This window comes from Miniopterus natalensis, chromosome 10 (genome assembly GCF_054644295.1).
Source record: "Miniopterus natalensis isolate mMinNat1 chromosome 10, mMinNat1.hap1, whole genome shotgun sequence".
NCBI lineage: Eukaryota > Metazoa > Chordata > Mammalia > Chiroptera > Miniopteridae > Miniopterus > Miniopterus natalensis.
Window position 1 is genome coordinate 58,973,636 of NC_142090.1, and position 25,043 is coordinate 58,998,678.

Here is a 25,043-nt window from a genome sequence, read left to right on the forward strand (position 1 = left end):
TATATGAATCAATGTGTTATGGTTGATACTCCACACTTGGTTCATTGGTGTTATTTTAATTATATTCTAACAGAAAATTCAGCATAAAGAAAATAAATCTTAGACTGTGTAAATAAATTTTATCTTTGCCCATTACCTATCAATTGATAATTTTAATAGGTTTTTGAATCTGAAAATTCAAGAAGGTGAAGCTCACAACATTTTCTGCCCTGCGTATGATTGCTTCCAACTTGTACCTGTGGATATCATAGAAAGTGTAGTTTCTAAGGAGATGGACAAACGATACCTACAGTTTGATATTAAGGTATGCTGGGAGTTATCTGTCCAGTTTCCATAATTTTAATTTTATGAAACCTATACAACAGATTTTGTTTAATATTTTAGTTTTATTTTTGAAAACACATAAAATTGCATAAGGAAAATACAATTTCCTTTTGTCTCAGAAAAACTGCATAAAGGAATGGTAGCATTAAGTAAAGTTTTAAGCTAAAGCATTATTTTATAATCATGAAAGAAGTAAAAGTGAAAAGCTAAAGTAGTATTTACCAAAAAAAAAAAAATAAAACTTATTGCTCAGAACTATTTACTGATTTGCCTGTTCTTTTATAACTGATTGAACAGGATAGTGTTCAAAGTAGGTAGTAGCTACTTTAAATTTTCCAAAAGACATTATATAGATATTTAGAAATAAAGATTATCAACTTAGAAATTTATGGGGTTTTCTTTTAGTTTCAAGTAATAGTTTCATATAATGAATTATACTGTTTATTGCATCTTTTGTCTATATTTTTATTCAGAAGCATATGCATGTTTCTTTCTTGTATGATTTAAAAGTTCATTTTAAGTGTCATGTGCAGATTTTTTGTGTCCTAAACCCAAATATGTAGACTCTTTAAAAAATTCTACTGTTTCTTTAAATAGAAAGCATCATAATATTGATTTTTTTATATATTATTAGGATGCCACTTAGAAATTTACTGTTCCAATGCAAATGATAATCACATATAAGATTCTATGTATCATTTGTTCATAAGAAAAGTGGGACATGAGAAAACATTTCTGTGTGAATAACTACATTTTTACTTTATCATCATCTATCATCCTGGTTTTTAGTTTAAAGAAAATGTAAATTTTAAAAACTATGTCATTTCTAGGTAACTGCCACTTCTTTTCTTCTAAGTTGTTTCATGATTTCACTTAAATGTGGAATCTCAAGGTCAAACAAAATAAAATAGAAAGACTCGTAGATACAGAGAACTGATGGTTGCCAGAGGGGAGGACGTTGGGGGAAGGGGTAAAAAATGTAAAAGACACTTAAGAGGTACAAATTTTTAGTTATAAAATAATTAAGTCACAGGGATATAATATACAGCATAGGGAATTTAGTCAATAATATTATAATAACTTTGTACGGTCACAGGAGTTTACTGGAATTGTGGTGATCACAGATGTCAAATCACTATGTTGTACATCTGAAACTAATATATAATAGTACATGTCATTTATATTTAAAAAAAACCCCAAAACACATAGTTTTATACTTTCTAGTACTATTTTAAGTATTTTGAGACTGTTCCTTATTTATTAGTTCACTCTTTTTTTTTCTTCCCCACTTTAAAATAAATTGACATAGGAACACACTCTATATTGGAATTTAGAGTTAAAATATTTTTTGTTGTGTTTTGTTCTTGCTGTTTAAACAGGCCTTTGTTGAAAATAATCCTGCCATTAAATGGTGTCCTACTCCAGGCTGTGAAAGAGCGGTCAGACTAACAAAACAAGGGTCAAATACATCTGGGTCTGATACACTCAGCTTCCCCTTGCTCAGAGCCCCTGCTGTGGACTGTGGAAAAGGACACCTCTTTTGCTGGTCAGTACAAGACAATTTGGAATTAGCCTAATCACCTTTCTAATAGTTTTTAAAGAGAATTTGTACCTTCAATCAGGCCTTTAAATTGTAGTGTTTTATATCATTCTTATTAATTAAAAAATGTGTACTGAGTTTACATTTATTGCTTGATATGGGCTGGCCACTGTGCCAAATATTTTGATATGTTGAGTTTTCCCGGCTTTGCTGTGAGTTGAGTGCTGTTATTACACCCATTTTACAGATAAATTCAAGCTCGAAGTTGCCCAGGGTTATGCAGCTAGGAAATGGCAGAAGTGGTATTAGAACCCAGCTCCCTTTGATTCCAGAGCCCATGAACTAATATCAGATTGCTGACCACAGATTAGAAAATGTTTCGAGTGTCACTTTTTTCCTTAAAATAAAAGTTCTCTAGCAGTGATTCTTAACCAGGGATGCCCAGAATTACTAAGACGACTTTTCCAAATTTTTTTTTTTTTTAACCCTCACCCAAGGATATGTTTTTTGTTGTTGTTGTTTTTGTTGCTGTTTTTAATTGATTTTTAGAAAGAGAAAAACCTCCATCAACTGCCCCCCATACACACCCCTACCGGGGATTGAACCCACAACCTAGGTATGTGCCCTGACTGGGAATCAAACCCACAACCTTTTGGTGTACGGATGACACCCAAGTAACTGAGCCACCCGGCAAGGGCAGTGTTACCAAATTTTCATCCCAAGCCCCAGCAAGTAAGATTTTGATTTAGTAGGCTTTGGAATGGGGCTCCCAAAAGCTGTTAGATGATTCTAATGCACAGTTCTAGTTAGGAACTACTTTGTGTGTTTTTGCTTAATTTCCAGTGCCTGATATGTACTCGATAAGTATAAACTGTTGATAAATCAGTAATGGGTAGTATGTAACTGTATATGTTTGTCTGACATCAGCAGTGTAACTTTAATTAATTAGAGTAGATTCAATGTTAATTAACTTTTTTATTTAATTAAATGATCAAAAAAGAAGTAGTATTTTGCTTTTTGCTCATTTATAGGTTTATCACATATGCAAGGATACACTTTAGATGAATTTAATACTCTACTCTTTACTTAGCTACTTATTAGAAACCAAAATCAAATTGTAGCACTCTAGATAGTAAAAAGACATAGTAATAAAATAAAAGATCTGTTTCTTATCCTCATCATCATTGTCATTAGCTAAAAATATTTCTTCACCTGCCAACTTATATATAGCACTAAACTCTAGGTCAGGTGCCGCCAAACTACTGTCCATACCAATTTTTGAAAATAAAGTTTAATGGGAACATAGCCACAGTCTTAGTTTTACATAGTAGCTTCCTGTTCTTATTCCTACAGGAGGGCTTTTTCTATAATCAGAAATTCCAAAACTTTTTTTAAAGAAATTCTAAGGAGAATTTGTGTCCTTCAGTGTTTTAAAAAGAAAGAAAATCTGCTTCATGCAAAAGGAAGCTTTGCAAGAGAGATCTTTGTAAAATAAAGGCATGTGATTCTGGGTTTGCTTCTTTCCCCAAAAAGCTCAGAAATATTCTCCAAAGATGATTACAAAAACCACAAGAAATGGCAATAATAATTTCTTCTTTTTAAGAACAGCATGTGACAGAATCAGTTGAGAGTCACCCCCAGGAGATGTCTGCCTGAGTAGAACTGAATGTATTCATTGTTAGGAGAGAAGGTAGGAGTAGGCATTTATTTCCTTCCCACCACAGGGTAGCCCTTTCTGTTATAAATTGTTCAGCAACCTATTCTGTAACCTTCATAATTCAACCCAGAATGCGTTCTCCCCCAGCCTGTTTGTCTGGGTTGTTTCTCATCTTGACAATATTGCCCTTAGACAGTGTTCAAAACCTGGATGGACTCTCACTTGAGCCAGTGGCCTTCTCCCCTCTGTTTTTTGTTTTATTAAGTAGAACATGCTACTACTACTTTGCCCTGTGAACTGACACAAAATCTTTCTTCTCTGTGTTAACTCTTCTTCAAAGATTAGTTGTCAGAAATACTTCTTGGCCACCAAAATCTTAATCTGTGAGGAAAGAACTCAAAATTAACCTGATATAGTGGTCATTTCTCCCCTGTGTCAGCTTTGAATGTCTCCTGGTCCCTTAATCACCAATATCTCCTTTGGAAATTGAGAAACTTACTTGGAATTCATCTCTACTAAGTCCATAGAAGTCAAACATATTTTACGGTTATTAACTGAAATTGACTGGCAAGAATATTCTAAGTAATAAAATGGTGAGGTTTTTAATATATCACGAAGCTGTGGAGCATTTATTTGTTGAAACTGCACAAGGAAGCCTTTAAAATAGTGTCACCACCACCATGAAACAGGTTTGAACCCCTGACAGGGAGGTTTGAATCAGTGATACACCTGGTGAGAAATCATAGTTTGGGGTTTCTGGTCCTCTTAACTTTCCAGTGAATTAGAGTACAACATGCAGACTTGTTAAGTATTTGGGAAAACTATGAAAGTGAATGTCTTGGCATTAAAATTGTCATCAGCTCATTCGGTTTTCTTTCAATACCCAGGATAAGTATTTTGGTGACCCGTACTCCCTTGTTAGGATCATGAATCTTGATTGAGTTAAAGCAGTAGTTTCATGCTTCATCTCCTTCTCCATAGACTTCTCAGACAAAGGGACTCTTTAAGAGTCCACTGGGCAAAATGAGGTTATCCTTGTTTGTGGACCTAATAATTGAGTCTCATCTTCTCTTGCAAAATCAGAGTCTCAAACCCTTAGCTTAATAGTTCTGGTTCTGGAAAGAGATTTTTCCAGACTAGCAATATTCAGCTGTTTAAGTATCAGAGTCCTTCCAGCCAACAGAACATTCCCCAACTCTTTCTAGGCCAGGAATGAAAACAGGATGCTATTTATTTGGTAGAGATCAATCATAAGACCCTGTTTAAATATCATATCCTCTATACAAAGTAGCATGCCCATCTAAATACAGGTTTACCCTAAAGTAGAGCTTTCCTATGAAACCTTTCATAAGTGGAATAAGTGGAAATTGAAGAAGCAGTTACCATTAATTTATATGGAAAAATTTTGAATGTTCCCAGACCCAAAATATAACCTATCAGATCATACCAAATACCACATAAAACCTAAAACAGCTCTAACACGTAGTAAAAGCAGCGCCACTCTTGCTGCTCAGGTGCACACTGCCTCTGCAATAGCTTGCTGCAAAACAAAACACTGAATGCTCTTTTCACTTTCCACCTTTTTTATTTTTCTGCCAGTGGTTGTGCGTATTGACATCTCCACATGCCCCAACTAGGGCCAGGGATTGAACCTGCAACCCAGGTACATACTCTTGACCGGGAATCAAACCCACAACCCTTTGGTGTGCAGGTTGACGCTCTAACCGCAGAGCCACACCCGCCAGAGCTGTAGCTCTTTCTAATTTATGGCCCTTATTTTAGCTTCTCTTTTATTTATAAGCTGCTTTTTATACCCACTCTTAGCATTGCATTGGGAACTAGTAGAAACTGTGCCAACCAGTTATAACTTCCAGAAGTGATCCTACTAATGGGGCTAGCACTGAGGAAGCTGCAGATCTGTGTCCCTGTGAGAAATGGAAGCCTGCTGCTGTTTAATGCAGCACAACTTCAGAGAATCAAACATACTAATAAGCAATTGTAGACTTCTGAAGAAGTGGTATTTGTATCTTCAGACTTTTTTGAAAACATTGGGCTTGTTTCCCAGCTGTGATTATTTTCTTGGTTCTGTCAGAAAACGTTCTAACAGCAGAGCCAATCATACTGGTATTGATTCTACAAGGGGGGAAAAATACTGAATATGCTATTTAATTTCCTGGGGGAGGGGGTCTTAAACTTAATGGAAATAATTTATTTCATTGACTTCATTTGTTTTGTTTTAGGTACTGCAGCTATATAAGGCTATTCTACACCTTAATTTTTGTTTTAAATGAGTCATGAGGAATACAGATTCTGCATTCCTACATACATTCTCAAGCACAATATGGAAACAGTATTCCTAGACCTGTGGTATATTTCTAACACTAGTGTATGGTGTAATATATGTGCCAATTTAAAATTAAGTTATTACAGAAGTCCCTTACATTTCGGGAAAGCAGAGTTGATTTTGATATGTACTAAAGTAAGTTTAATATATCTACTTCCATTTTTAATTAACCCAATATTTTTTGAATGACTATTAAGTTACCACTGAGTTACTAAGGCACTGTATAAAACTGTATTTACAGAAAAGATTTTCCAAGTCCCAGATTTGGTGATGTCAGAAATTTAAGTAAACTAAATTATTTTCAAAGTAATTGGTGCTTTTGTTTTTAAACCATTTTTAAGTATACAGTTCAGTGGTACTAAGTACATTCATAATGTGGTGCATTTTCAGAACTTTTGCATCATCCCAAATAGAAACTGTAACCATTATGCAAAAGCTCTCCATCTTCCCTCCCCTTCAGCTACTTGTAGACACCATTCTGCTTTCTGATCCATGAACTCCCCTATTCTAAGCATTTAATGTAACTGGAATCATACAGTGTTTGCTCTTTTGTGTCTGACTTATTTCACTTAGCATACTGTCTCTAATGTCTCAAGATTCATCCGCATTACAGTGTGTATGTAGCACGTATCAGAATTTTCATTCCTCTTTATTGCTGGCTAATATTCCACTGTGTGTATGCATACCATATGTTTTGCCTATTCATCTGTCAGTGAATACTGGGGTTGTTCCCATCTTTTAACTATTGTGAATAATGCTGTTATGAACATTGGTGTAAAAGTATGAGTCCTTGCTTTCAATTCTTTTAGGTGTATATCTAGAAGTGGAGCTGATAGATCATGAGATAATTCTGTTTAACATTTTGTGGAACCACCAAACTGTTTCCCATAGTAGCTGCATCATTTTACATCACTACGGCAATGCACATGGTTTCTGTTTTTCCACATCCTCCCCAACACTTGCTATTTTTCATTTTTTTAATAGTAGCCATCCTAATGGGATGAAGTAGAATTGATACATTCTTAATATAGTGAAATGTTACTTCTTAATTTGTAAGATCTGATCTGAGTCAGTAGGTGTGTCTTCTTAAACTCTGCAAGCAAGATCTTTATTTAAATACTTTTTATTTTAAAATAATAATGATGGCACCTGCAGATTGGGTTTTTCTTCTCCAAAAATGAGATTTTGTTATTAACTGTAATAACTTCCCTTATACTACAGAATATAGCATCATATTGAATTAAAATAAATCATTTGTAAATGCTTTATGCCCTTTTTAATGTTTGATTTTTATATAACAATAGAAAGAATATAAAATTAACTCACAAATGATAAATTGATATTTTTTAATTATTTAAATCAAAATTTGTCAAATTCCAATGAAACAGAAAATATGCAACTCAAAAGTAAATCAGATTGCCCTAGCTGTCACTTGGGGATTCAGAGGTAAAAGAAATGACATAAATGAGGTATAAAACAGTACTTATCAAACTTTAAAATGCAGAAGAAGGGCCCTAGCCGAGTATAGCTCAGTTGGTTAGAACATCCTCCCAATACACCAAGGTTGCAGGTTCCATCTCTGGTCAGGGCACATACAAGAAACAGCCAATGAACGCATAAATAAAGTGGAACAGCACATTGGTCTCTCTGTCTCTCAAATTAGTAAATAAAAAATAATAATAAAATGCAGAAGGGTTATGTGATAATATTGATAAAATGCATATTCTGATCATTAGGTCTAGTGGGGCCTGCTTTTCTGAATGTTTAACAAGCTCCTGAGTAAAAGCAATGCTGCTAGCCAAGGAAACACACTTTCAGTTGCAAGAATTTAAAATATTAGGGCAGAACCTAATTGATAAAAATATTTTATACTTTATAGCTCTTAAGGCATGCAAAACTAAATTATAAATATAAGGTAATCTATTTGGAATTTTATTAAAAATATGTAAATGAATATATTGATTTTAAAAAGAAACTGACCTGGTGGTATCAAGCTTTGGAATCACATTTTCAATTCCTCTATTGAAATACTTCATCTCAGTAGTCACCATGCCTCGGTTTTCTCAACTTTAAAATTGGAAGAGTTACTTTCCACCTGTTCTTTTACCCTGATGTTGGTGAAGAATATTTTTTTAATTGCCTTCTCTGTTTTCCTCCTTAGGGAGTGCCTTGGTGAAGCACATGAGCCTTGTGACTGCCAAACATGGAAAAATTGGCTACAAAAAATAACTGAAATGAAACCAGAAGAACGTAAGAGGAATTTTAGATGGCTGTGCTACATATTTCTAATAGCATACAAAAGATAATGTGGTCATATTTCTTAGTCTTCGTTTAAGAAGTTTTCAAGTTTGTTCATGCTAGAGCTCCCCTGTTTAACATTACCCCTTTAATCAGCATCCTTTTGGAGGTGACAGGTTTTTGCAAGAGGGAATCATAGACACGTTCCATGTTTCTAGCTGACCTATTTTCTAGCCTAAGATAGGGTAAACGAGTCTCATTTAAGGCTCCTCCTCCAGCCTTCCCTGTTATGCTGGGGTGGGCCAAGCAACTTCTCTGTACTTTATGGGAAGAAATGTATGATCTGTAGTGAGAGGAAGCTTCTTATTTCCCTGGTAGCTTCCAGTAGAGAATAAGACAAGTTAACTTCTTGCTAATGTGGTTCTGTAGACTTACTTATGTTAAATAACATGCCAATAATTATTTTTACTGAGACTTCTATAAATGTATTATCTCTGTTAATTCTCACAGGAATACTATGAGATTGACATTAGTAATCCCATTTTACAGATGAGGAATAACACATTCTACTGAGTAATACAGGGCACAGGCCTGGTAAACAGAATGGGTTTAAATTAGCCTTCCTAATAGCAATTCCTGGATTTAACAAGTAAATATATATGCTTTATAATAATTTTTATCCCCTGAAGTGTTTTATGGTAACTATTTTCTTTGAAATTAATGTAAATGAAAATTAATATGGGTTTTTTTTCCCTTCACTTTTTAGATAATGGAGTTAGTTTGAGGTACTGCATATCAGGATTAAGAATTTACTCAGTGAACCTGTACTTATTATGAACAAAGTACATAATAAAAATGATGCTGTCCTTCAAAGAGTGCAGAGGCTAGAAGGAAAGCAGTCAAATAATTACAATATCATATGATAACTAATGCAGGGTGGGGCAAAAGTAGGTTGACAGTTGTTCGTATGGAAAATAATAATAATATAAGAATAATCTGTTTCTCGTACTCACAATTGTAAACCTACTTTTGCCCCACCCTTTTTAGTTGAGTAAAGATGAGAGTACAAAAACAAGAACTAAATTAGGTTGTAGGGGTTCATCAAAGAAGATTCTTGAAGGCAGTGAGATTAATGGGTTTTAGCATATCTACAGAGGTAAAGATGTGGTAGGTATGCATGTCAGTCAGCAGCTGAACTGACACTGGGAGAGACCAGCTGGCAGCTGTGAGACCTGTTACAGGCATGTATTGTATTGTGTCAGGCAATACAATGGCCCTAGAGCTAGTCCTCAGCATTTCAGATTCTCAAGATTCATTTTGTGCACCAACTCAGGGTTATTCAGACCATGGAGAAGAGACTACTATGTAAAGCAGAATGCCAGTTTATGAATTGCTAATGAGGTAGGTACTTTACATATGATTAGAAGGCTCATGCTCTCTTATCCAGGAGCAAAGGGAAATGGATAATCGCAGGATATTTTATAGCGAGGTCTGATTAAATATTTCTGTCCTGTACACTCATCATTCAATCAACAGATATTTTTTGAGTACCTGCTATGTGCTAGGCACTTCACAAATCAAAAGCACCTGTTTAGATTGTTCCCGTTCCCCAGGTTCATCATGTCTCTCACTTAAAAGCCAGATATAGCTTGCCATTGCTCTCTTAACACCCACACATTTTTCCTGTTCTCCTGATATATATGGGGGTCTATATGTGTGCAAGTTCCATAAAGAGATTAATGCCATTACCTACAGCACCTTTAAGCATGACAACACAATTGGATTTTGCTTTCTTTTCCTGCTTCAGACACCTAAAGACATCTATGTTTCTATTAGAGATGGCTTGCTATTGTTCATATACCTACATTTTTTATACATATCTTTGTAGCTTAAAATTAAGGTCCATGGGAGGAAACTGCAAGAGACGAAGCTGGAAAGCTAGGTGTTGCCAGATTGTGAGGGGTCTTGCCAAATTGTCTGAATTTATGCTAGTAATAGAATAAGCTATAGAATACATTTTTAAAAACAGATGTGGCATTATCAGAAATATTTTTATTAAGGTAGACAACTAGAAAGGGTAGGCTGAAAGAGAGAGAGACCAGAAGTAAGACAGTGAATTTTTAGTTTGGGTCAGATGGTGGGTCATGATATCATTGGTTAACTTAGGAAATTCAGATAAAGGAGCTGCATCTTGAAAGTGGGTGATGCCCTTCACAGAGTTGGAATTGGAAGGGCATTCCAGGCATAGGCTAAAGGAGGGCTGTGCAGCAGCTGGACTGCAGACAGTTCAGTACAACCAGTGCAAAGGAAGGCTCATTGAAGAGTCAAACCACACAGACAGAAGTCTGAATCAGGTGTCTGGATGGGGTTGTATGCAATCTTGGGAGGTCTGACTTTATCTGACACTGAAAAAGTAGGTGTTGCCAAATTGTCTGAGTTTATCCTAGTAACAGAATAAGCCATAGAAAGCATTTTTTTAAAGTAGGGAAGTGGCATTATCAGAGATTTTTATCAAGGTACACGACTAGAAAGGGTAGGCTGGAGGAGAGATGAGTTTTGAGTAGAAGAGTGATAACTGAAGATGCTTACTTAGAAAGATCACTTGGGCAAAGGTGTGGATGATGAATTAGGGACTGCTGAAACACTAGGTAAGAATGCTGTTTCTGAGACAGCTTCAGAATGTCCAGGTAAGAGGATGTGAGGGCTTGAATAAGCCACAGGCAATGCAGATGGGGGAGGAAAGGTGTGTGCCCGAGAGTTAAGATGTCGTATTAAGTTGAAAATCGAGTGTGCTTACTAGTTGCCTAAAAAGAGTCAGTGTACCACAAGAAGAAATTAGTAAAGTATATTATTTAATTCTTCAATAGAAAATAGCCAGAAGTGTCTGATTTGAGATGTAAAGCAAGTATTTTGAAATGGGTGATTATTTTCAATTATCCCTTATAATTCTAAAATTGGATTAATTACTCCATATCCGATAATAAGCTTTTACTAGGGAAGGAGAGGGAGAATGACCTGGCCAGTAAGTCCAGATTGGTGGCACTGTGACAGAATATCTTTACACATGACAGTAATACTGATAATGAGGAAGGAAATGTAATAGAACTAGAAAATGGTACACATGGTATACGTGGTTACCTCTGGTGGCCAGAGATAGGGAGACCTCAGGTTAAAAACTGAAGATCACCCTCAAAAAGTTCCAACTAGGGTTTTAATTCAGCAACCATGGAAAATTTTGAGAAAATTGGGTAGGAGGTAGGAGACCAAGGATACCCAAGAAGTATCTACCAGATGAGACAAAGCCAAGGCTGTAGAGAATGTTTCCAGCTGCTGAGAAAACCCAGGAGTTTTCTCACTGTCCTCCCACGCAGAAAGGTGTTGACCAAGAGACTATTATATTGGCCACGTAAGTTTATGAAATTTAGGGTGAGGCTTAAAGCAAACAGTAATGGGCCAAGTATAATACTTAAATAAAACAGAATCATTAAATACATAAAAATAATGTTCAAAAAAAGAAAAGTGATTAAATAGCTCGTGATCTCATATCTGGCATAAATATTTTCAGCCAAACTTGTAGATTCATGAGTAAGATTTCTCCCTTATGCCTCATTTTCCGAAGTCACTGAATTATGAGACTCAAAAGGAGCAACAAAATCTAGTAAAAAAAGTATTAGATAATAAACTGAGATCAGTTCAAAAATTAATTCTACATAAAAGTTCAGGTACTGTTTTTTAGTTCTGAAACTGCCTTGAATATGTCTAAATCAAAACAAGAAGCAGGAATGGGCCCTGGCCAGTTTGGCTCAGTGGTTAGAGCATCGGTCTGTGTACTGAAGGGTCGTGGGTTCTGTTCCAGCCAAGGGCATGTTACCTTGGTTACAGGCTCATCCCCAGCCCCAGTCAGGGCTTGTGTGGGAGGCAACCAATCGATGTGTGTCTCTCACATTGATGTTTCTCTCTCTCTTCCTCTCCCTCTCTCTCTCCCTTCCACTCTCTCTGAAAAGCAATGGAAAAAATAAATATATATATCCTCAGGTGAGAATAAAAAAAAAACAGGAATGATATTTTTTGTGAAATGATGATTAATTTATAAAATTGTCAAAATAGATTTTTTTCATAGTACATAATGGTTATTGAATGGAATTCAAATCATCTTTTTAAGAATTCAGGAATTTTGTTTTCACTTTCATAAATGTTGACTCTACTAGTAGGTCTTAGATTCTGTTTTGCTCTAATGTTTGATTAAATGAAGTTAATATTTCTTAGAAAAAGACTTAACCACACAAGATTTTAAAGGAAAGAAGATCAAGTTATAATAGACATGTAATTGAAGTGTAGGGAAGAGTATTGAAGTCAGTAGGGGTGAAGAAGACTCACCAGGTAGATTGAAGGGGAGATAGGGCATTGCAGAAGTGAAGGACAGTATGTACAAAGCACATGTATGAAATGAGCATGTTTGGAGAACTGGAAGTGAAGGCATTTCTTCCAGCACAAGTTTTTATTGTAATAATAGTCATTTCTTAAACGTGCTTTACTTCATGCAACATACTAGAATGCAGTTAGTAATTAGCATTCTCTCCAAGGGTGGGAGAAAAACACTGTTATTTTGCAGGCCACACAGCTGCTTTGTTTTAATGGCTTTGTGCTTTATTTAGTATAACAATGGACAATAAGAGTCATAAGAATATGTGAGAGCCTCTGAGCTAAAAATGATGTTGATGGTGAAGGGAGGAGAAAGGCTACTACATGTAAACAAAAATTAGACATTTTACTTAGTGATTAGTTTTATATTTGTAAACAGCATAACTTCTCCAGCTTGACTTTAGTGGCCATGAGTATGGTAAGTTCCTTTTGAAACTCCTGTTCTCCACCAATTTTCTCCCCCAATTACCTCAGAATTCTCTCCACTAACACCCTAATCAAACCATCATCTACCAAGTGCATTTTGAACTGGAGTGGAGTCTGATCAGTTTATTGCTGCTGCTGTTGTTTTTTATTGTTTGTTTTTTTGCTGTGTAAAATTGAAGACCAGTGTTTTACACTCCAGCTGTTGTTGGCACAAACTTAAGTATTCCTTGTGGCAGAATAACCCCCTCCTCCACTGCTGGGCTTCCTCAGAGAGCTGCGCCTAGTCTCAGCTCTTTCTGTTCATGTACAGAGCCACTTCCCAGGGCTCAGTCAGCTCAAACCTTTACCTACTTCCCTCTCCAAGGATTTATATCTGGGGGTTGGGTAACTTTTCCTTTTAAACTTCAAAACTCAAAACATCTGATTTCTCCACTGCTTTTAACATTAGGTCTAACCTCTACCCCACCCTTCCGAGAGTATCTATATGTAATCATAGCCTTGATTGGACAGGCCACTTTCAGTGATTCCAAAGTGATTTTCCAACATCTCTTTCAGTAAAGAAAACAGGGCTTCCCTGAGCACGTAGAGCTAGAAAACAAAACGAACTTGATTACTGACATTCTTGCAGGAAAAAAATAAGTTTTTAATTGTGCATCTAGAACTGCCTCCAGCCCCTAACTCTCTCCACTGGTGGGAAAAGTTAATAGAATGTAAAATGTCAAATTTAGAATATTTAAAAACCGTGGCATTCCTTAAGATTGCAGATCTCAAATTTAGTAGAATAAATTGAGTTTAAGATGATGAAGAGCGTAAGGTTGGTGTGGGGACAGGAGGTAGGAGAAGCTTACCAGGTACACAGTGGCCAAATCATAAAGGGTTTTATATTATTTGCTAAAGCAATTTGACTTTATTTGGTAGTCCATAGTAGTCAGTGGGGAGCAACTAAAAGATTTAAAGCAGATTTGTATTTTAAAGAGATTACTGTTTAGGCTGTACTGGGGGGTTGGGAACAGGAAGAAGGAGCTGGGGAGATAGGTTGGTTTTCTATGTTTTAATTGTCTAGGCAAGAGGTGTGGAGGACCCTAGCTAAAGTAATAAAATTGGAAATGGAGAGAAACTGGAATGAAAAGAGGTAGAGTCAATGGGACATGGTGTGTGAGAGAAAGAGAAGGGTGTTTCCAAGGTCATGCTCTTCCAGGATTGACTCTGGGTAGATTATCTTTACCAGGGTAGGGGGTAGAGAACAGAGCAAGTTTGGGGGCAATGATAAGTTTAGTTTTAGACATACCACTTTAGCTTATCTGAAATAATCATGGGTAAAAAAGGTGTTGATATTTCAATATAATTTTCATTTTTTTTACTATGAGGAAGACTTTATGGCAATTATATTTATAACGCCTATTTCAGAATTGTGTAAAGTAACCTTTCTATAATTTTCTTTGCTGCAATAGTTAGTTTAAACAGAGAATAACATACAGCTTTAAAAAAAATATTGGATTTATTTTTTCCCCAGTTTATTAAGACACAACTTTAGGGAGAAATCTCCTTTAAATCAGCTTTCATAAATAGAGCTTTTAGAATACAGCTCCTTATCCTATAATCATGCTATTTAAAATGAAGCAGTTTAAAAATTTTGCCATAGAACCTAGTGGGAAAATAAATCTGTGATTAAAATTGAGGGACAACCTGCAAAGAACACTTGGGTGTGTTTTTTTCCCTTGCAGTTGAACACTAAATCACTTGTTTTTGTGTTTGTGCTTAATATCCCAAAGTTGTGGGAGTTAGTGAAGCTTATGAGGATGCTGCCAACTGTCTCTGGTTGTTAACTAACTCCAAGCCTTGTGCTAACTGTAAGTCTCCAATACAGAAGAATGAGGGATGCAATCACATGCAGTGTGCTAAGGTAAGAAGTAAAGAGGATTGTGAATGTTTTGTAGTTGGAATCTTAATATGATTGGTAATCCAAAGAAGAAATGTTGTAAGCATAAAAATCTTTTTGGGTTTCAGATGGATTCTAGGAGACTGTATTCTACATTCTTTGTTGAATAACTTAAGTATTGATTTATATTACTAAATTTTACACTCACGGTGAATGTTAAAAATAAGAATAAGGATTCATTGGTATTTGGCCAGAAGGTCCAAAATGCCTGAGTCCTTCCCTGCCATCACCTTCCCTTCCCAAGTGAGGGTCTTGAGAGAGTTTTGTGTATGTGTAAATAATAGTATTAAATGATAGAGTGCTACCATGTATAGATCTCTTGCAAAGCTGGGTTTGGAGCACACAGCTTAGACTCAAGGCCCAAGCCAGGCCCTAGGCAATCCCTGTAAGTCCAAGTCTAAGTCTTGGTGCCTATATATAGATGTGTGTATAATAAAGGTACCCAAAGCAGTGGGCAGACTTTAGGTCTGCTAATGAAACTATCAATTAAATAAGTAATTCCTTCCTAAATCGAAAATGAAAATGTCAATGAAGACCTTGGCTGAAAAATAATTAATATAAATAATTACTATTAGAAGGCTACCCTCCGGACTTAGTTGCATAGAAAGAAGCTACCATATTTAAAACAACTATTCTGGAATTAGGTAAATAATATTTTATTAATTTACTCCTACAATTATGAATATTTTTTAAAACTGTAATGATAACCCACTTTTTTCTTTTCATTGGAAGTGCCATGTATGTAAAAAAATATTTTAAATGATTGAGAGAAGGACAATGTAATTTCTGTAATTTAGGATATGAAAGAAATCCAAATAGTTAAGAAGATTCTGATAAAATATATCAATATCTTCTAAGTATTATTTCATTTTTAACCTTAAAACTAATGATCATTATTACTATTGTGATTAAAAATAATGGCAGTTACCTGGTGATTTTTACAAGCCTATTTACTACAAAATTAACATAAAGGGATTGGCTTAGTGAGACAGTAATAATAATTTCCTTAGAAGCAAGAAGAAAAACCTAGTACAGCATTCTGTGCAAAGTGCTCAGAGGTGCTTATTAGTCAGCTGATTGGGCCAAAATTACCTCATTTATTTTGTGGTCTTATCTCCAATATCCGTATTAGTTTTTTTTGGAAAATGTTATATAGACTACATAGATGTGTAAAGAAATACAGGTTGACCATAAAAATCAGCAATTGGGCTACTGACAAAGGGGCAGGATCCAACATTACCTTACCAAGTAGTAAGTACTCAATAAATATGTATTTCGTGAGTGAACATTTTCATGAATTAATCAGACTAATTTTGTCAGGTAGTTTATCTTAAACAGATTTTGCTTAAGCTTCTTTAAGTATTTAAGTAAAAGAAACATTTACTTACATACTATGTAAATGTAGTCTTTTCTTTTTTTAATATGTTTTTATTGATTTTTGGAGAGAGGAAGGGATAGAGAGGGACAAACACTGATGAGAGAAACATCATCCATGTGCCCTGACTGGGAATTGAACTGTCACCTCTTGGTTCCTGGGTCGATGCTCAGCCACTGAGCCACAACGACAGGACTGTAGTAATCTTGTTTAATATACCATCTGAAGTATTTGCATTGAACAAAAAAACCAAATAGGTCATTCCTTTTTTATTTTACTTTTTTTTCAACTTAAGTGTCATTGGCATACAATGTTATTTTAGTTTCAGATGTACAACATAGTGATTCAACATTTATATACCTTACAGTGTGATCACACTAAGTCTAGTAGACATCTGTCACTTTGCAAACTTATCTCTATATTCCCCTTGATAAATACTTCTTATGACATAAAAGAAAACATCTAGGAAAGTAATGGGCTTGCTACAGAAAACTTTTATACTTTTGGAATTTTTTTTAAATGCAAAGGTGGAACAACAAACAGGTTATGTGTAATTGAATTCATGCTCTAACACAGTGACTAAATCTTATACTCTTTTATTAATGCCTCAGTGTTGATTATAATTCAGTAGTTTTTACTTATTACCCTTTAGATAAATTTCATGAGACTATTTAAATTTTGCATTCTTACATATTTTAATATGTTTTTATTGAATGTATTGGGGTTACATTTATTAAATAGGTTCAAGTGTACAATTCTATAATATATCATCTGTATATTGTATTATGTGTTCACCACCCATAGTCTGGTCTCCTTTTATCACCATTTATGCCCCATGTACCCTCTTCACCTGCCCCAACCTCCTTCCTCTGGCAATCACTGTACTAATGTCTGTGTCTATGAGGTTTGGGGTTTTTATTTTTGCCTAATCTCTTCACCTATTTCACATATTTTAAATCACTTAGTAATTTTCATGTGATGATATAAAACTATGTGCTGCAACTAAAATATAAAAATTATTCAGATTCTACATTCTTTTTCTTATTATAGAATATAAAGTTTGGCTATTTTGTAGAGTTTGCCACTAATTTTAACAGGGTACTTGTATCAAATCATGCACATAGTTTGCTTATGCCAGGCAACAAAAGAACTGTCAGAGTCTTGAAACAAGCACACAGTTTATTGTATAAGTACATGTTTGTGAAGGGACAGATGAATACAGAGTCTTTAATTCAGCCCTCTGTTCATGACATGCCACGTAGAGAAAAAATTAGGAAAGACAGAGAAGATGGCAAGTTAGTAAGGTTATCTGATTGCTATATTCAAACTCCATATCCAGAAATCTGGACTCTGCCATGGAGCAGACACAAAAAATTGACCATTGATCATCAAAGAAAATCTAAGTAATATTCTGGAAAATAGAAAATAATGTATGCAACATTGTCTTGTCATAAATGAAATATAGAAACTAATAATAAAGTTACAAAAGGCCTTTTCATTTAGGAATTTTAAATCTCTCAACTCAAGAAAAAAAAGGAAATTAAAGAATTTCTAGGAAACTGGGATAACAAAAATGCTTTTATCAGTACCTAGGGGCTGTAGCTAAAGCAGTACTCAGAAATGTAGGTAGCTTTATTACCTTTAAACATTGAAAATAAGGAGTGAAATAAGGATATGACTTAAAAACAAAATAAACTTGAAGAAAACCAGGAGGAAAGATTAAAAAAACACACAAATCACTGAATTAAAAATTGAAAAACAATACAATTAATAAATAAATCCAAAAAGTGGTTTCTAAAGAAGAAAGTAAGATAAACCACTAAGCTTACATAAGAAAAAGGGAGAGAGTTTAAATATGAGAAATAAGGGGAATACTCAATAAACAAAGCAAACTAAAATAATGAGAGAATTTTGCTCAACTCTTGCATATAAATTTGAATTTGGGTTTGAAATGGATTGATTTTTCTAAGAAAATATAATTTATTAAAACTGACCCTAGATGAGATATCCAAACAAGCCTATTTTCATAGAAGAAAGAATTTCAGTAATCTCCATCCTTTAAAGCTATAGGTCCTAATGGTTCCCCATAAGACTTTTATTAAACCTTTAGAGAACAAGTAATTCCGTTGTGATTTAAACTGTTTCTGGGAGTTAAAAATAAGACAACTTTCAAGTTATTGTAAGGTGAGTAGAACCTTGATATTAGCACTTGACAAGATTATTAAAATTTTAAAAAAAAACAGCAACAGCTGTAGATCAGTCTTATAAATAAAAATGCATGTGTCCTATTAAGATATTAGATGGATGCCCTGGCCCATATGGCTCAATTGGTTAAGTGTCATCCGGTGTACTGAAAGGTTGCCCTTTCAGTTCCAGGTCAGGGCACATTCCTGTTGGGGGTGGGGGTGGTTAGGAGGCAACTGATCAATGTTTTTCTCTTTCTCTCTCTCTCTTCCTCTCTCTCTAAAATCAATAAAAATATATTTTAAAAATATATATTAGATGGGGAAAAACCCACAGGTATTAACAAGTGCCCAGCACAGTACATTAAAAGAGTAATTGACCATCAATTACATATCAATTAAAAAAATTTAAATAAAAAATAGAGTAATTGATCATGTGGGTTTTACTCCAGGAATACAAGAATGGTTTGATGTTTTAAAAGCTATTGCTGTACTTCATCTTATTAGTAGATCCATGGAGAAATTTCTGCAGATGCTGAAAAGTCATTTGACAAAAAAAATCAACCATTCTTTATAAGACACTCAAAGAAATAGGTATAGACAGAATCGTCCTTAGTATGGTAGAAAGAAGTCTACCTCAGTCCAAAAGTTAGCATGATATTTGGTGGGAAAGCTAGAAGTATTCTCGCTAAAATCAAAAACAAGATAAGAGTGCTGTCCATCACAATTATTATTAATGTTGGACTGGAGTTACCAGTCACTATACTTAGACAATGGAAAGAAATTGGAGATGTAAAAAATAGAAATGAGCTGATAAAATTATCATTTTTTAACAGACAGCATGATTGCATATCTAAAAAACCCACAGAATCAACTGAAAAACTACGAACAACAAAAATTTTACTATGTAACAGATTACAAAATGAATGTGCAGAAAGCACTAGCCTTCATGTGTACTAGCAACATCCAGATAGAATATATACTGAAAGAGAAGACCTCATTAATCTAGAAACTTAAGTAATGTATGTGAAGTATCTGACATATGAAGAACATTTTAAGACCTGTAGCTGTAGGACACAAAAGATGACAAATCAAAAGATAACTGAGTTCATTGATAGAAAGATTCCAACAAAAATAGCAGCAGGTTTTTGTTTCTGCATCCAGATAAGCTAATGCAAAAGTACATTTGGAAAAATCAAAGCAAAAAAAGCTAAGAAAACTAAAAAAGAACGACGACGAACTGCCCTTGTCAAATAGTAAAGCATATTATAAAGGCTCAGTAATTAAAATAGCACAGTACTGGCACGTGAATCTACAGATCAATGGAACAGAATAGAAGGAAACCCCAGAAAATAGACACAGATAAATGGGGATTTAGTGTATGGTAAAAGAGGCGTCTCCAACCAGTGCATAAACCTGAACTATTCAAAATGGTAGTGAGACAACTGGACAGTTGAATTCATACTGTATACCCAGATAAAATATAAAGAGCTCAAAGATTTATGTTTTTAAAAAGAGAAAATAGACTATTAAAGTACCAGAAAAAACATAGCCTTGGAATGGGAAGATCTTTCTGACTCAAATACCATTAGCATAAAAAAGAGAGGGGGTGCATTGTCATACTGGACTGATCATTTTTTTCGCATTGTCTAATAAGTACAGTAATTGAGAAACTGAAAATTTCTAAAAAATGAGAAACAGGTTTTATGTCAGCTGTTCTAAGAGACCTTTTAAACTTGTTCCCAGTTTCAAAATCACTTTGTCAAATTTATTAGACGTTTTCAGATAGACTGGTAGAGCTTAATGGACCTAAGTAAGATTACCATGCACTTTAAAATGAAACATTTGTTAGTATGTATTTTTATGATTTGGAAAGAATATCCTATTGATATTTTTAAAGATTCCTTGAGGTTATCCATAATATTATGACTTCCATTTAACTTATTTGTATAAGCAATAATCTTGCACATTAACATGGAGAGATATTTGCATGTATGTTTTCTTTTGAAGTGCAAGTATGACTTTTGCTGGATTTGCCTAGAAGAATGGAAAAAGCATAGTTCGTCCACGGGCGGTTATTACAGATGTACTCGCTATGAAGTCATTCAGCATGTAGAGGAGCAATCTAAGGAAATGACTGTGGAGGTAAAGAACACTGTTTAAGCCAACACTTCTTGCTAAGCTACTTAATACCATTGCAAGTATTTTGCATTTCTTCTTTTCCCATCTTCATCGTAATGAGGCATTAAATTGAATACACTTTAGAGTAGCCTTAATTTAAACAAAATAGCTCTATAAACGAGAGCTGTTTTAAAATTTTTTTCTTTTTTTATATTGAGGATAAGAAAAGTTACGTATCCCAGCCTTCCTCTATAATGACTTAAAAACAATTCTTTTATTAAAGTATAGTTGACATTTAACATTGTATTAATTTCAGGTGTACAACATAGTGATTCGACATTTATATACCAAAATTTTGGTCACCAAAATAAGCCTAGTGACCATCTATCACCATACAAAGTTATTATGATATTATTAACTCTATTTTCTGTACTATACATTACGTCCCCATGACAAACATTTTTAACATAATGTCAGCAATATAGTATTATGTTATAGTACATAATATCTTAGTCTGCTTGACTGCCATAACAAAATATAGATTAGGTGGCTTAAACACAAAAATTTATTTCTCACAGTTCTGGAAACTAGGAAGTATAAGACCAAGATTCCTGCCACTTCAATTTCTGGTGGTGACCCCTCCTGGCTTTCAGACAACTCTGCTTTTGCTTTGTCTTCACATGGTGGATAGAGAGCTCTGGTGTCTCTTCCTCTCCTTATAAGGGCACTATGTCTGTGGGATTAGGACCCCATCCTAATAACCTTCATCACCTCACAGGCTTTCTCTCCATTGGGGTTAGGGCTTCAACATGAATTTGGGTCACAGTTCAGTTCACAGCGATAAGCAGTGTAATAAAACACTGAAGATAGGATGAGCGTGGGGCTTGAGGGGCATCTTTGCCTTAGCTCTGGGGTTGTGGATTTAGGGGTTTGTCACAGGGAACACAAATGCAGGACTTTGTTCTGGGAGCCTTTCAAATGTATTGGTTATTATATTCTCTCAGTAAAATAGTAAATCTGTATAAATTACCACTATTACTAATAAAATCTTTAAGTGATCAAAAAACCCAATTTTAAGAGCTAGTACTTTTATTTATAAAAGTCACTGACGGAGTTTTGTTTCCTAGGCTGAGAAAAAACACAAACGGTTTCAGGAACTGGACAGATTTATGCACTATTACACGAGATTTAAAAACCATGAGCATAGCTATCAGGTATGTCTCAAATCACTTCAAATGCACAGAATTACACTGTTGTGGATAAATAAAGAGAATGTTATAAATTATTTATTTCTGTTTCTTTAGTTAGAACAACGCCTTCTTAAAACAGCCAAAGAAAAGATGGAGCAATTGAGTAGAGCTCTCAAAGAAAGTAAGTTATAAGTGGCATATGTGATAATAAATGTAAAATAGCCTTTGATGCTTATTAAGTCAGTCACTTCATTGGTAGGAACTTAAGGCCCTTAAAAGGATACATTATCTCCATTAGCTCATTGTGATACTGTTTGGAGTTCTCTAAAGCCCAGAGTGCAGCTTAGCATTTGAGGCCTCTGTGATTAGATTTTCTGCCTGGCTTACCTCATCTCCTCATAATGCAGCCTGCGCTGTTAGCAGATAAACACACATCGTGGTTTTGTTTATTCTGTTCCACGGCTGATGCTCTACAATGTTGGGGAAAGTAGATGGGCCCTACAAGTCATCCCTGACCTAGTGAAAAGAGCAAGATCTGCATGCCACCCAGTTGTCTGTGGCTGAATTCCCAGAGTTGTGAGAAAATTTAGCAGAGTGCCTAGTGGAGGGGAAATCAAGGACAGATTGGGGAGAAATCATCTTGCTGGTAAATAATAGACACTGGAGTCAAAAAGCAAAGACGAGATAGGACAAACTTATGGATCCTGACATGGAAGTTCAAAAAGAACATTCCTAAAAATGGAATTAGAATATAGTATCTCACAATAGTATAATATAATACCTCACAATGACCACACAGATTATAGGTTCTGGCAGTTTGTTTTAGTCACATTTGTAAAATAATCAAAGCTTATATATAAAAGATATTAAGCCTAAAAAATCTGATCAATTATATGTATGTTTTCTTCAGTTTATAAAAGTAGTGTGTGCTAACACCCTTTTTATGAGGATAATTTCCTAATTAAGACAATAACCATATATGTCAATAGCAGCTTAGTCTCCTTATTAGTTATTACTTCTTAGACTTTGGTAATGACGTAACTATATCACACCAATATCAAACTCTTGAAGGATTGTCCATGGTACAAATTGAAAAGAAAAACCACTCACAGGTTCTACAGTTCTTCAGCAGGGATTTTGTCTGTTGCGTCACTGATGTATTCCTAATGCTTAGAACAGTGCTTAACCCACTGTAAACATTTAGTAGATACTTGTAGGTGTGAATTACTGTTTCTTCAGTCTTCTGCAGGCTCTAGACAGCAGAGTAAGATATGAAAGAACTAAAAGACATAAGGATTAGAAAGGAGAAACAAAACTTCACCCACTTGCCGTATTGAGGAGGGGGGGTGTGTTTTGTTTTTCTTTTTTTACACCTTAGTTCAGATGCCTGCGCTAGGACAGGTATTTTGGGATGGTCTGTATTTCAGTGTGTGTACATACCCATGTAATTTCTTTCTACAGACGTACAGAATAATCTTACGTTCAGAAGTACTTATGAGTTAGATTCTGCTGCTTAATTTTGATTTATTTGTAGTTAAGGAAAAAGCTAGAGTGGTATAATATTTTAGGAGGAAACACTCAGGTTTTAGGCAGTTTCTCCTTCCCTCTTCATCCCCTCCCTCCTTTGTCTCTCTCCATGAAGTTTTCCATTTCCTAGCATTAGTTACTTAGTTGTTCGAGTGTTGTGTCTTTTCCTCCTTACAGTGTTGTTTTTATAGAGGCATAACTTGTTTTTTGTTTTTGTTTATTAGCAAAGCATTTGTTCTAGCTCTTAATTAGCAAAGTTCCACCAGGGATAAGCTAAAAAACTTAGTAAAGCAAAGCATGGGACCTTTGAGTTGACCTAAAGCTAGATTGGTTGCCAACTGGTTAGAACAGAATCCATGATCGGTGTGGTGTGTGCCTTCATGACTGCCACAGGGCTCCTGGGCTACTGGGTGTGTTTCTTTTATAAATACATACAAATCACACATAAGTCTCCTAGGTAGGTTTTTATTCTAGTTCAGATAAATACTATTATGCAGCTACTTCAAGCTGTTTCTTCTTAGGGGCCCCTTTTTTTTTTCCAGTTGTGTGATTAACTTTATAATAGCATATTTGCAAAAAACTTTTTCACCGTGCCTGATTTACTTCCTAGCTGAGGGAAGCTGTCCAGATACCACTTTTATTGAAGATGCAGTTCACGTGCTCTTAAAAACTCGACGCATCCTCAAGTGTTCTTATCCCTATGGATTCTTCTTAGAAGCTAAAAGCACAAAGAAAGAAATTTTTGAACTCATGCAAGTAAGATATTCTTTTTAAATTAAATTTAAATGCAGTTATGAAAAACAGATTTTCTCCTTTTTCGACCACTTAACTAAGTTTTATCTTATTTGGTCTGACTAGTAAACAATTTTGTTTTCATTTTCAGAATGGTTTTTAAATAAAGAAAAGCTTACCAGTAATAAGCTGAAATTTTTTTTTATGTTTAAATTTGTCACTCTGCAGATCTGAATGAATTCTGAGCTATGCAAACATTTCTACCACATTTATTTCTTTATTTTAAACTGGTTGAGATTGAAATCTGGCCTAATCCTAATTAGATAATTAGGATTTTATCTTCAGAAATGGGGAGAAAAACATATTATATACTAAATGGGAAAGTTGGTATTTGCCAGTTTATTTTAAGAGTACAACTAAAAAAGTTACAGGACTTAAAAAATCAAAACACCTAAGTTAGCTGACATTCTGTGACTGACCAACTTCATTATATATTCCTCTTTTGTTTTTAAAGACACCAAATTTTCACCTCTTGCTACAGTTTTCATGTCATCCCTTTGAATTGCCCTCTTCTAATGCATGTCCTGTATTTCTTTCAATTCTCAATATTCATTTCTCCAGGAAGCCTTCAAACCTGACCCCACATCACAGGGGTCTCGCCTTGCCTCACATTCCTCCAGCATTTACATACAGTCTGCACCACACATCCTGCATTTGCATGTATAGTGACTTGACTTGAAATTTATTAGTTTTTTCCACATAGACACATTATAAATTCCTTATACACAGCTGGTGTACTCACTACTTGTGCGTGATCCATACCAACTACTTTGCTATAAACACCTATCAAATGAGTGCTGTTTTCCTGTAATGCGTGAAATAGAAAAACATGTTAAATGCAAAGTTACTTCAAAGTATGCATTAATTTCTGACTTCAAAAGAGTTAGAGTTAGCTGAGAAACCAGATAGACACTGGATTTGCTATTTGGGTTTGCTATTGGCTAATACGCTCAGCCTATTTTTTT

General features: G+C 34.9%; 1 protein-coding gene across 1 annotated transcript in view; it reads left to right on the top strand.

Annotated features, from left to right (window-relative positions):
• ANKIB1 (ankyrin repeat and IBR domain containing 1) overlaps positions 1-25,043 on the top strand; it is a 111,998-nt gene that overhangs the window by 77,598 nt on the left and 9,357 nt on the right. The window contains exons 8-15 of the mRNA XM_016218820.2: positions 160-304; positions 1,704-1,870; positions 8,027-8,115; positions 14,724-14,854; positions 20,459-20,593; positions 21,697-21,783; positions 21,874-21,940; positions 23,897-24,042. Coding sequence (XP_016074306.2) covers positions 160-304; positions 1,704-1,870; positions 8,027-8,115; positions 14,724-14,854; positions 20,459-20,593; positions 21,697-21,783; positions 21,874-21,940; positions 23,897-24,042 — 967 coding nt within the window. The remainder of the gene's footprint in view (positions 1-159; positions 305-1,703; positions 1,871-8,026; positions 8,116-14,723; positions 14,855-20,458; positions 20,594-21,696; positions 21,784-21,873; positions 21,941-23,896; positions 24,043-25,043) is intronic.